At 42.3% G+C, this 13,757-nt stretch overlaps 1 protein-coding gene across 1 annotated transcript in view; it reads right to left on the reverse strand.

Annotated features, from left to right (window-relative positions):
• The window catches only part of IL23R (interleukin 23 receptor), a 97,507-nt gene that overhangs the window by 18,087 nt on the left and 65,663 nt on the right, over window positions 1-13,757 (reverse strand). Inside the window, exons 8-9 of the mRNA XM_032151992.2 lie at window positions 3,916-4,005; window positions 444-546 (exon numbers count right to left, since the gene is read on the reverse strand). Coding sequence (XP_032007883.1) covers window positions 444-546; window positions 3,916-4,005 — 193 coding nt within the window. The remainder of the gene's footprint in view (window positions 1-443; window positions 547-3,915; window positions 4,006-13,757) is intronic.

Raw genomic sequence — 13,757 nt, forward strand, 5'->3', positions numbered from 1 at the left:
TGGCTGAAGTTTTTCTTTTAACACAAGGCAATTTGTGACTTCATCACTCTCAAGAATCTAGGCACTGTAGGTTAATTTGAGGCACAATGGAAAAGGCCGTGTAGTAAAGGACAGAAATGGGCTTTGATATCAGCTGTGTTTGGACTCAGGGCTTAGTGTTCAGTGATTCTGGGCTGAGGACTAAGCCTCTTTAAGCCTCATTTAAGTCACCTGTAAAGCAGGCCAGGCAGCTTTTCCATCAGGCTCATTTTGAGGATTAAAGGAAAGACATTTGTAGAGAGTTTGGCATGGGTAAGTACTTATTAAACATTGTTCCTTTTATTTTCCTTTATCTGAATAAAAATGTTAACAGATTTTTCTAGTAAACAACTGAAATGACTAAATTTTGGTGATACCTATACATGTAGTCTAAATCAGAAAACAGAAATTCTGCAAAAACCTACCCAGTTCGGAGTGATCTGTTAAATATCCCAATCAAAGAAAGAATTGACAACATAACAGCAAAGACAATCATTCCCAGTAAAAGTCCAATGTCTTCTCTGTTGTCTAATGAAAGGAAAGAAAAATAATTTTAATCAAGCATTATTCTTCATGTGATACCATAATTACTGTTCTCTTTACTCAAAGGAAAGATCTCAAAGGAGAAAGGGCAGGAGGAAGCAAAATTAACCTTTACCTTGGGCCACAAAGTGACTGTTTTTCCAGAGTGCACAACTACCCCCAGGAAACAACTTTTCGTTTGAGAAAGTTGGGCTACATGCATCTGATGTCAGTGGGTTTTTAGAAGTGCATCTCTGGCAAATGTGGTCAGCTTGTGCATGCAAATTTCACATAAATTCTTAGTGGTGAACTTCATTTGGCTTGTCTGACACAGGTGAGAATTCCCAATTGCTGTAACAATGTCTAAAGCTGGTCACAATCATACTGATTTTTTTTTAACTTTTTGTGTGAGATAGAATGTGTGCAATTTGTCATCATTCTTCAAAATCTATTGCTCATGAAATTTTTCCTGCTGAGAAAGGACATCCACTTTACTTAGAACAATATACGTGATAAGAAAGAAATCATACACTGGCAAGTTAAGATAAAAATAAAAAATTAAAAAAGAAAGAAATCAAAATTGCCTTTATCTTGCACTCGCACTTAGTTAAAAAACAATGCTGACTGGGCACAGTGACTCATGCCTGTAATCCCAGCACTTTGAGAGGCCTAGGTGGGAGGATCACTTGAGCTCAGAAGTTTGAGACCAAGCTGGGCAATGAAGTCAGAACCCCATCTCTACAAAAATTACAAAAATTAGCCGGGTGTGGTGGCATGTGCCTGTAGTCCCCACTACTTGGGAGACCGAGGTAAGAAGATGGCTTGAGCCTGGGAGGTGGAGGTTGCAGTGAGCTGAGATTGTGCTGCTGCACTCCAGCCTGGGCGACAGAGCCAGATCTGTCTCAAAAACAAACAAACAAACAAACAAAACCAATGCTTTTCTTGCATGTTGAAGTTGAGTTAATCTCCTAAAATATTTAAATAATTAATATAATTTATTCAACATATATTACCCACCAGGCTTATCATGCTTTCTCCCTGGTACATGAAAAAGCCCTATTTTCAAATATAGAAGATAGTTGAGACATTACTTATCACATTGGAATTTGTTCTAGAGCCATGTTGGGTATTGGCTTCCCTTCCATCCTCCTTCCTCACTCCCTCCCTTCCTTCAGCAAATGTTTATTGGGTACTTACCACGTGGCAGACACTGTGTTTGCCCTACCCTAGTTATTTCACATACGGGGGTCTCCAGGCTGCCCGGCCCTCTTCTAAGGCCAATCAGCAGACAGGGGTCTGAGTAACTCTAGATCACTGCAAAATCTTGATGGGATATGAAATTAATGTTTTCCCGGGGCTAAAGAGCTATTTCTGACTATTTCAAGCAACTAATGGGGGGTACTGGCTGCCACACACCCTTGGGCATTAATTGGTGCCTGGAAGAGGATAGACAGCCCTCAGGTTAACACAGTGCTTGGCGAAGGGGTCTAAGCAGTAGAGCAGAATGATCAAGAGCATGGCCTGATATACCTGGGTTTGAATTAAACTCTGCCTCTTATCAGCTCTGTGACCTCGGGGCATAATTATGAACTTGCTGAGTCTCAGGTTTTCTCTTTTGGAAAATAGAGATAATAATACTTATCTAACAGAGCTGCCATGAGTTCCTAACTTCCACTGTTCCCACAGAAATATCAAGGGGTAGGTAGGTCTGTGTAGGCATCTATAATTAGGGAACTGGACTGAACCTAAGCACTTGGCTCATAATTGCTTGATAATTCAGAGTGCCCTTACCTTGCTTCATGTTTCTTTTTCTTTTTCTTCTTCCTCTTTTTTTTTTTTTTTTTTTCTGAGACAGGGTTTTGCTCTGCTGCCCAGGCAGGAGTGCAATGGAGCTCACTGCAGCCTCTATCTCCAGTGCTCAATTGATCCTCCCGCCTCAGCCTCCCAAGTAGCTGGGACTACAGGTGCACGCCACCACACCCATCTAATTTTTGTATTTTTGGTAAAAACGGGGTTTTGCCATGTTGTGCAGGCTGGTCTCAAACTCCTGGACTCAAGCAATCTGCCTGCCTTGGCCTCCCAAAGTGCTGGGATTACAAGGTGTGAGCCACTGTGCCTACCCACTTCATGTTTCTTTATGACACTTCACCACCACCGGACTTTTCTTGTTGTTTTGTTTGCTGTTTTTATGCCCTGTCTGGCTAGAATAGAAGCTTCATGAAGACAGGGGTTTTGCTCATTGTTTTCACTGCTGATTCCCCAGTACCCAGAACAGTGCCTCACACACAGGAGTTGCTTAATGAATATTAAATAAATGAAGGTGCAAAGAATATCAATACAAACTGCGCAAGTTCTTATACTATTCCTGCCTGATTTCTACACGAGATGAATGGTCTGTCAGTGGTCAATGGTGAAATACTCATGCCTAAGAGTTTTCAACTCAAAATTTATATTTAGAGTTATGTTCATCCATTGTACAACCAGATCTCAATTTTTTATACCTAAAGCATTTAGGCAAGCTCATCAATACAATAGCAGTCATGCTAACAACTAAAATGGGAGCTGGTTTGTATAAAAGAAAGAGCAGACTCCAGGATATTGAAAGAAAAGGATTTGAATTTTAGTCTGTCACTTAGCAGCTCTATGACCTTGACAAGCTTCCTCAACCACTCTAAGTTTCAGTCTCCTCATTATAAAATAGATGCATGACACTGATCTCATGGGTTGTTTTGAAGATGGAAGAAGATGTCTAGACAACTCCTAGCACAAGATAGGTAAGTAATTTGTTTTGAAAGAAGTTTTTGGGTCTTGAGCCCTAGTAGCTATTAAAATAAAAATGTGGCCGGGTGCAGTGGCTCACACCCGTAATCCCAGCACTTTGGGAGGCTGAGGCGGGTGGATCACCTGAGGTCAGGAGTTCAAGACCAGCCTGGCTAACATGGTGAAACCCCATCTCTACGAAAATGCAAAAATTAGCTGGGCGTGATGGCAAATGCCTATAATCCCAGCTACTCAGAAGGCGGAGGCAGCAGAATCGCTTGAACCTGGGAGGCGGAGGTTGCAGTGAGCCGAGATCGTACCATTGCACTCCAGCCTGGGTGACAGAGCAAGGCTTCATCTCAAAAAATAAAATAAAATCAATAAAAATCTTAAAAAATGCATACAATCTATTGCAAAAGCTGGCAAAATCCACCTAAGCCACTTCTTACGTTGTTTTAAGCAGATCTTTTACTTTGTCTATTATTTTCCTATGGAAGGCATAAGGCATATCTTATTGTACAGAAACTTAACACCTGATGTGATTTTTTCAGTATGATGGGTTAAAATGGCAATTACTAAAAGACTACTCAAAAAGCCTAAGTGGTATTTTCTTACCAGAAGTAAGGTGTCCTGTAGAGATGGAAGCAACTGTTAGCCCAGAATTCCATGTGTCATGTTGGGATGATTTTGATGTGACCTGGGGAACTTAAACCAAAAGGAAAGAGCGTCAGTGTCTTACATTTTGCACTCCGCTTGCCAAATTTCCCAAGAGTTTCTTCCCTTGTTTAGAGATGACTGAAGTAAACCAATAACTTTAACTGGCTTGAAGGGTGGAATAAAAGCAATGGCCTTCGAGTGTGTGTCTTTTCTTCTTGTTTTTATTTAATTGGGTAAATCTCAAAGGAGGAAACACTGCAAGGGCAATTATAATCTACCTAGGTTGTAAAACTTCAAGGTGTGTCCACTAATTTCATGAGGCTTCTAGGCAGCAAATACCAAGGAGCTTTATTTTACTGAGCCAGAAAAAATGCACGATAACTAATCTCTATTTGATTCCTTGCAATTGATGGTGCAATAAGGTTCCGATTTCCTTGAGGGTCTCCAAGATGTGTCACTTTTGCCTTTGCACAATCTTTGGGATGCTGTTCACCTTCTCCTGGCTCCTCATAAGAAACCTAATTTTGGTTAGCAGGCACTTTGGTGTTGTAATACTGGGGTGGGATGTCACCAATGACTTCCCTCTGCTCTTTTCCCACTGGCAAAGATCCTGGCAGCCTGGTCTACTTATAAAGGCTGTCAGGACACTGCTAATGACTGCTTCTGGGGTGAGCAACCCTGGTACTTAACTTTCAGTCTGAACTCAAAGGGATCCTGGTGCAACCTTGCCGGTCTCCTCCTTCCTGATAATTAAAAGCTGACAGAAGCGACTTCAAGGACACAATTCTCCCAACTGGCGGAAGACATTTCTGAAGATGGCTCTAAGCCTTGGATCCCTGAGACTGCTTCAAGCTCTGTGTACTCCGTCATTCTGATTTCAGTGCTCAAATCTTTCTTTTAAAAAAAATTACTTTTGGGGGCAGGGAGAAATCACAACTTGAGGCTGAGATATCACAGGCTGGCATAAGGAGCAATGTGACCCATGTGACTGTCTTTGAGAAAAGGATCCTACATTTCCAATGAAAAGGTTCCTATGGGGCTTCAGAAATTTTTGAAAAAGGCTGGTCTGGCCAGACACAGTGGCTCATGCCTGTAATCGCAGCACTTTGAGAGGCCGAGGCAGGTGGATCACTTGAGGCCAGGAGTTGAGACCAGCCTGGGCAACATGGTGAAACTCTGTTTCTACTAAAAATACAAAAATTAGCCAGGTGTGGTGGTGCGTGCCTGTAATACCAGCTACTTGGGAGGCTGAGACAGGAGAATCACTTGAACCTGGGAGGTGGAGGCTGCAGTGAGTCTAGATCGTGCCATAGCACTCCAGCCTGGACGACAGAGGGAGTCTCCATTTCACAAAAAAAAAGAAAAGAAAAGAAAAAAGGCTGCTCTGGGTGCAGGCATAGGTGTGAGGAGGTTAGTTTTCTGAGAACAATGGGTGAGGGATTTTAGAAGACGAAAACATCAGAAAAGCCAAAAGTTATTTCCTGTGTTTTTTGTCCTGGCTTCTCTACAGCAAGAGGAAAATGTTTCACCGGGAATTGTGACAAACCAGAAATTTTTTTTGGCTTCTCAATGCCTCGCCAAGTCTCTTTTCCTCTGTGGGTATATGGTTCCACCAAACTCTGAGGGAACAAGGTTGTGCCCTGATGGCCAAAGTCAGGTTTATTCATCTGAAGTGGTATCTTTACATTCTCAGGGAGCTCAGGCAGGAGTCTGAATCTCCGTTATTTTGAAATTTTAAGAATAAAAATACTGGCCAGTTGCAGTGGCTCATGCCTGTAATCCCAGCATTTTGGGATGCCGAAGGGGATGTCAGGAGTTCAAGACCAGCCTGGCCAATATGGTGAAACCCCATCTCTACTAAAAATACAAAAATTAGCCGGGCATGGTGGCAGGTGCCTATAGTCCCAGCTACTCGGGAGGCTGAGGCAGGAGAATCACTTGAACCCAGGAGGCGAAGGTTGCAGTGAGCAGAGATCACGCCACTGCACTCCAGCCTGGGCGACAGAACAAGACTCCATCTCAAAAAAAAAAAAAAAAAAAAAAAGAGTAAAAACACGACATTAAAAGGTAACACAATTTTCAATTTAGCAAAATCATGGGCTTATAGAATATGCTGCTCTAGTATTTTTGTTTTCACTTTTATTATTTTAAAATTAGCATTTTTAATTTAAAAGTAATATATGGTGGTGTTGGCTTTTAATACAGGTTAATGTAATTCTGTTGTATAAACTACAGGTGGTTATTTGGCAATGAAATTTCATTCAGTTATTAATTTGCATCATATAAAAACAATTTTCATATCTGACTAGGGTTTTATTAGCCCTAACAGGGAATAAATACAATCTTCCTTTAGAGTCTATTTGTTATCATAGTTCCAAATCAAACAGGTGCATTAAATTAAAGTCACTTATAAGAGGTGCTTAATTCTCAGAGGGAAATTTCACAAGGAATCAGTTATCTAAAATAGGACAATTTAAACAAAATTGTCAGAGAAGAAATCAAGCCAATGTTAGGCATAGGACTGAAACAAAGCTATGTAGATTATATTCTTCATGGAATACTGCCACCACGTGGCTATGTCATTTCTTTTTAAATTACACTTAACATCTTTGACTGTAAAAGCGATAAAGTACAGAAAAATTTTCAACAGGAGAAATTAAAAGGAGAAAAAAAGAACCATCCCTAATCCCATCCTTTTAATCCACCTGCTATTAGTGCTTTATGGTATTTGCAAGTATTTTAACATACAAAAGCATTCACAAACACAGAATCTCACACACACACGTGTGCGTGCACACACACACACACACAGACACACAGCCTTTATGACTGGAAACTGTTGTTTATATCAGTTCTGTCATCAGTGCATTGCCTAATTTGCTAAAAAAAAAAAAAAACAAACCTCATGATATCTTACTGTATTTGGTGTTTGTGGTGTTACGTCCATGAGACAGTTCCATCCTTGCAACAGAATATTAACTTGTGCCTATTAATCTCACAGGACATACTTGAATATACTAAAAAAACCAAATTATCTTTAATTTGGGAAGAATTTTTATATAACTTGTACACACTGGCATCAAACTTTAGTCTTACAAGAAGACAACATGCCTGTGGGAATTTAGAGTGATTTCGAACAAGAGATACAGTTTCTTATTATTGGACAAAACTTAAAGCATAACAACTATATTTTTTGGCCTACCAAAACACCAGGCTAATTTAATCAAATCCGCTCAAAAGGACCTGGTTTTAGCAATAATGTATTCCATCTGTATCTTAAGGATGATGCCAAATCATCACCTCAGCTCTTTTTTCTACACCAACCGTACTAGTCTGTTTTCACACTGCTATGAAGACATAATCAAAACTGAATTTTTTTTTTAAGACAGAATCTCCCTCTGTTGCCCAGGCTGGAGTGCAGTGGCATGATCTTGGCTCACTGCAACTTCTGCCTCCTGGGTTCTAGCAATTCTCCCATCTCAACCTCCCAAGTAGCTGGGATTGCAGGAGCGTGCCACCACGCCTGGCTTTTTTTTTTTTTTTTTGGTATTTTTAGTAGAGACAGGATTTCACCATATTGGTCAGGCTGGTCTCGAACTCCTGACCTCAGGTGATCCACCTGCTTCAGCCTCCCAGAATGCTGGGATTACAGGTGTGAGGCACCACACCTGGACAAAACTGGGAAATTTATAAAGAAAAGATTTTTAATTGACTCACAGTTCCACATGTCTGGGGAGGCCTCAGGAAACTTATAATCATGGCGATCGGGGAAACAGGCATGACGACAGGCCAGAGAAGTGCCGAGCAAAGGGGGAAAAGCCCCTTATAAAACCATCATATCTCGTGAGAACTCACTATCACAAGAACAGCATGAGTGTAACTGCCCCCACCATTCAATTACCTCCCACGACTCATGGGGATTATGGCAACTACAACTCAAGATGAGATCTGGGTGGAGACACAGCCAAACCATATCATCAACCATGGGGCAAAGTGTGCTTTGTCATCCTTTTAAAGTGACCATTTAATGAGTATTAATTATGTTGTAGGTAACACGCTAAACTTTACGTTTTCTCTTAATCCTCACAACAACCCAGTCACATAGACAATATTGTTATCCTCATCATATGGATAAGGAAACAAAAGAGTAGAAAGGATAAATAACTTGCTCAAAGTCACCTAGGTAGAGGGTGAAGAGTGGAAATTCCCATCCAGTTCTGACATGTAGTTTGTGCTGGTCACTGATCTCATTAAATTAATAACCTCACTTCCACAGCAGGATGGCGCAGGGTGGGCAGCAGAGTCAGCCCTGCAAACAGCGTCTCCCAGGATGAGACTTAGCACTGCTCCACTGAGGGCTGGCCATGGTGTGTTGGGGCTGCCTAGCCTTGTGGGGCTCTGGACCCCACAAGCCCTACTGTGCTAACCCATTTAGCACTGATGCTGTAAATCTTCTAGTGCAGTTATTTTCTTCTTAAAACCGACACTTCCCTTTATTACACAAGTAATACATGCTAATTACAAGATGCTTGAAAAGTATAGAAGGGTATGGAGAAGATAATACAATTTTATATTTGTTTGCAAACTAGAAACTATTATTTAAAAAAAATATGTTAACAGTCTTTTGCGTATGTCGGTAGCCTAGTGGAGATCATACTCTGTAAATGTTTTGTCTTGCCTTTTTTATTCAATTTTTTTTTTTGAGACAGAGTCTCACACCATCACCCAGGCTAGAGTGCAGTGGTGTGATCTTGGCTCACTGTAACCTCTACCCGCTGGGCTCAAGCTATCCTCCAGCCTCAGCCTCCTGAGTAGCTGGAATTACAGGCGCACAGTACCACGCCCAGCTAATTTTTGTACTTTTAGTAGAGATGAGGTCTTGCCATGTTGGCTAGGCTGGTCTGAAACTCCTGACCTCAGGTGATGTGCCTGCCTCGGCCTCCCAAAGTGCTAGAATTACAGGCGTGAGCCACCACACCCAGCCTTATTCAATATTACTTAATAAAAATTTCCTCATTTTATTAAAAATTGTTCAAAACATCATGCTATGGCTAGTTAATATTTCATCATGTTTTACTGCATTTATTCAATCTTACCCCTATTAAGAAACTGTATAGCTCGGTGGTTTCAAACACCAACTGCAGACTCAAACAAAACTCAGTCCAAGTCCTGGCTCTATTAGATGGAGTTCCATGGCCCTGGGCAAATTGCTTAACCTCTCAGTGACTCAGTTTCTTCATTTGTAACATTAGATAAAAGTAGTGAGTTCATGAAGTTTCATGAGACAGTTCATATTAAGCACTTAGTACCATGTTTTACACAAATAAAACCTTAATAAGCATTAATTATTGCTACTGTTGAACTTTTAGACTGGTTCCAAATTCTTACTATTATAATTAGGTTTTGGATGTATATCATTGTACATAAATTTCCTTCCACTGACTATTTCTTAAGGCCAGATCTCTACAAGAGGAATTACTGAGCCAAAGGGTATAGACATCTCTAAGGTTTCTTTATTTACTTTTGCGCTTGCCAATATTGATGTCGAAGCCACACTAACCAAGGCCTGCATCATAAAGGCTTTGATTAGAGCAGACACATGGACTTTTCTGGACCTTTAAGGGGTTCTACATATTCAGGAAAGAGTAGTCATATTAAAGGAGACAAAGGATGTGTTTTTTTAAATCATTGGAGATTCGCCCCCACCCTCCCTCCTATTTTTCTCAAAACACAAATACCTCCTTTGGGTTTCTCTCTTTTTAATCTCCTTTTAATAATTCAGCTGTTTCACAGCATTTAAGTGCCATTTCTCCAAGCCAGGCCAGTTTAGCTCTGTGGTCAGAATTCAACATTATCGGGCCAAGGGTAAAGAGTTGAGTATGTCAATTAGCAAGGCAAAACTAATGCCAACATATCAAATAGGCACCAGAAGCCCAGGGCAGGGAAAATGATGTGTCAGAACAAACTCATCACCACACCTTGAAAAACAAGTCAAGCAATGAACCATTTAGTGGATTATAGTGTCAGCAGTGTATATAAGGGTAGCAGGGTACACACAGACGTATTCAAGGGTTTATCTTCCTTCTTATATTCCTAGGCTTTAGGTACTTGGTATGTAGGGAGAAGGTAAGAAATCTCCATATGGCAGTTACATTGTTAAAAAGAAAGAATAAGAGGAGGAAAAGGCAAAAAGCAGTAGCCGCCCAGGAAATGTTCCTAAATGACAAGGACCATACAGAGAAGGCCTGATGTCAAAGTGTAGCGAAACTCTATATGAAAGAATGGACAGCTTCCAAGTCTACACAGTGGTCAACAGATTCCTCAGAAGAACACCGTTGCTCTCCAGGCACAAAATCTTCCAATCTGAACAGTCTAGTGGACATTTGCCATGTTTTATTTGCCCAGCACTGGGATATACTTCTTTGTGGGCATCCTAAAAAAGGTGAGAGGCAGTAGGGCTACAAGCAAATGGCCTAAACCTCGCCAACCAGATGCCCCCTCCCCTAACACCCAGGCTGTGAATGTGGACGAGGTGACACAGGGCTTCCAGAAACCACTTAGAATCCAGTGTGGGCACCATAGCTGTATCCAGGGTACAGTGACAGTGGCACCAGGGCAGGCAGTGGCAGTGATCAGTGTCAGCTGCAGAGTCCTCACCAGACTTTTCCTAGGCTGTGATTTTGGCTGTGGTTCTGTCTTCTGCTCTCACTTGGATCCTGTTCGTGCCCATTTTGCCAGGCTTTCTGCTGATTTTCAGCTCCCTTTCTAATAATTCTCCTTCTGCTTAAGATAACCAGGCTTGATTTATTTTGCTTACACCTAATAATCCTGACTAGTAACAACTGCAATTGGTGGTAGTGGTTGGGGAGGTAGGGAGATGTAGTAGGACAAATAATGGCGTCATAAAGATGTCCATGTCCTAATCTCTGGAATCCGTGAATAGGTTACTATAATATTATGAAGTACATATTTTATCTTCATCCTGGTTTTCTGGCATACAAGTCCTAAAATCCTTAGAATGTCCAAAGTGGTAACGGTCATTTTGTATGCTAATAAGTTGACTAGCGGCTGGCTGCCCCTAAGTAGTTTCAGGATGGGGGCTGTTCAGAGGAAAGATCAAGGCACGATTAGAAGGTTGGGATTTTTCAACCCATCCCCAACCTCCAAGAGGGGAGAGGGGCTGAAGATTAAGTTGATCACCAATGGCCAATGGTTTAATCAATCATGCTTACATAATGAAGCCTCCAAAAAACCCCAAAGGCCTAAGTTCTAGGAGCTTCAGGATAGCTGAACACATGGGGGTTCCTGGCAGGTGACGCACCTGGAAAGCTTATGGAAGCTCCATGCCCCTCCCCACATGCCTTGCCCACTGCATCTCTTCCATCTGGCTGTTCGGCTGTATCCTTTGTAATGCTGTTTATCATAAACCAGTAATCATAAGTGTTTTCCCAAGTTCTGTGGAGTATCCTAGCAAATTGATCAAATCTGAAGAAAAGATCATGGAAACAAACTCTAATTTATAGCCAGTCAGATGGAAGCATAGGTAACCACCTATTACTTGAGACTGGCATCTGAGGTGGGAGTTGTAGTATATGACACTGTCTAGGCAGATAGTGCCAGAGTGAATTGACTTAGAGGACACACAGCTGGTGTCCCTCAAAGAATCTGCCAGAGAATTTGTTGCTGAGGGGGAGAAATCCCCATACACGTGTTGGTAATCAGAGGTTACAGAAGTGACCTGTGTTGTGAAAGTACTATATAGCAAGAGAAATTGAGTATGTTCTTTCAACTCAGTTACCTTATAAGGCAAAAGGGAATTGAGAGGGAGTGGCTATCCTAGATTATATGGGTGGATCTGGTAAAATCACAAGAGTTCTTCTAAGCAGAAGGGAGAAGGGTGAGAGTCAGAGAAAGAGATTGGAAGATGCTATGCTTCTGGCTTTGAAAACGAAGGGTGGAGCCATGAGCTGAGGAATGTAGGCAGCCTCTAGAATCTAGAAAATGCAATGAAACTGATTCTGTCCTGTAGCCTCCAGAAGGAGCATAACCCTGTTGACACCCTGATTTCAGCCCAGTGGTTGTGATTTTGGATTTCTCACCTCCAGAACTATAAGATAATAAATTTGTGTTGTTTTAAGCTATCAAGTTTGTGATGATTTGTGACAGTAGTAATAAGAAACTAATACAGAAGATGATGACTTCAAGAAAGAGCATAATCATAGGCCGGGCATGCTGGCTCCTGCCTGTAAGCCCAGCACTTTGGGAGGCCAAGGTGGGCAGAGTGCTGGAGTCCAAGAGTTCAAGACCAACTTGGCAAACATGGTGAAACCCTGTCTCTACAAAAAAAAAAAAAAAAAAGAAAAGAAAAAAAATTAGCTAGGTATGGTGGTGCATGCCTGTAGTTCCAGGTACTTGAAAGGCCAAGGTGAGAGGATTGTTTGAGCCCAGATCTTATGAGCTGAGATCACACCACTGCACTCCAGCCTTGGTGACAGAGAGAGACCCTGTCTAAAAAAGAAGGGAGGAAGGAAGGAAGGAAGGAAGGAAAAAGACAGACAGAAAGAAAGAAAGAAAGAAAGAAAGAAAGAAAGAAAGAAAGAAAGAAAGAAAAGAGAAAGAAAGAAAGATAGATCTTTGTTCTGTAGTAATAGGTTGCAAACTTCAGGGAGATTACGGAACTCTTCTGAATTGTTTCCTATTCTGCAGAAACTTGGTGGTTTATCAGAGGCAGGACCTGAAGAAAGTTAAATAAACCCAAATGAAAAGTCTAAAGTGATCAGAATTTCAAGAAACACTGTCTGTTTAACACGGGTTAGTAACCAAGAGTCTACAAATTCAGAACCCATCTCTATGTGGACAATTCACAAATCTCTAATTACACATAATAAAATGTTTGAAAAATACATTCGGTGTGGAGCTAAGATGGCCGAATAGGAACAGCTCCGGTCTCCAGCTCCCAGCCCCAGCGACACAGAAGACGGGTGATTTCTGCATTTCTGTTTGAGGTACCGGTTTCATCTCACTAGGGAGTGCCTAACAGTGGGTGCAGGACAGTCGGTGAAGCGCACTGTGCGCGAGCCGAAGCAGGGCGAGGCATTGCCTCACTCGGGAAGCACAAGGGGTCAGGGAGTTCCCTTTCCTAGTCAAAGAAAGGGGAAACAGACGGCACCTGGAATATCGGGTCAGCCCCATCCTAATACTGCGCTTTTCCAACGGGCCTGGAAAACGGCACACTAGGAGATTGTGTCCCTCACCTGGCTTGGAGGGTCCTATGCCCACGGAGTCTCTCTGATTGCTAGCACAGCAGTCTGAGATCAAACTGCAAGGCGGCAGCGAGGCTGGGGGAGGGGCGCCCGCCATTGCCCAGGCTTGCTTAGGTAAACAAAGCAGCCAGGAAGCTCGAACTGGGTGGAGCCCACCACAGCTCAAGGAGGCCTGCCTGCCTCTGTAGGCTCCACCTCTGGGGGCAGGGCACAGACAAACAAAAACTCAGCAAGAACCTCCACAGACTTAAAGGTCCCTGTCTGACTGACAGCTTTGAAGAGAGTAGTGGTTCTCCCAGCACACAGCTGGAGATCTGAGAACGGACAGACTGCCTCCTAAAGTGGGTCCCTCACCCCTGAGCAGCCTAACTGGGAGGCACCCCCCCAGTAGGGACAGACTGACACCTCATTCAACCACGTACTCCTCTGAGACAAAACTTTCAGAGGAACTATCAGACAGCTGAATTTGTGGTCTCACGAAAATCCGCTGTTCTGCAGCCACCGCTGCTGACACCCAGCCAAACAGGGTCTGGAGTG

Source organism: Hylobates moloch, unplaced genomic scaffold (assembly GCF_009828535.3).
Source record: "Hylobates moloch isolate HMO894 unplaced genomic scaffold, HMol_V3 SCAFFOLD_5, whole genome shotgun sequence".
NCBI classification, from domain to species: Eukaryota; Metazoa; Chordata; class Mammalia; order Primates; family Hylobatidae; genus Hylobates; species Hylobates moloch.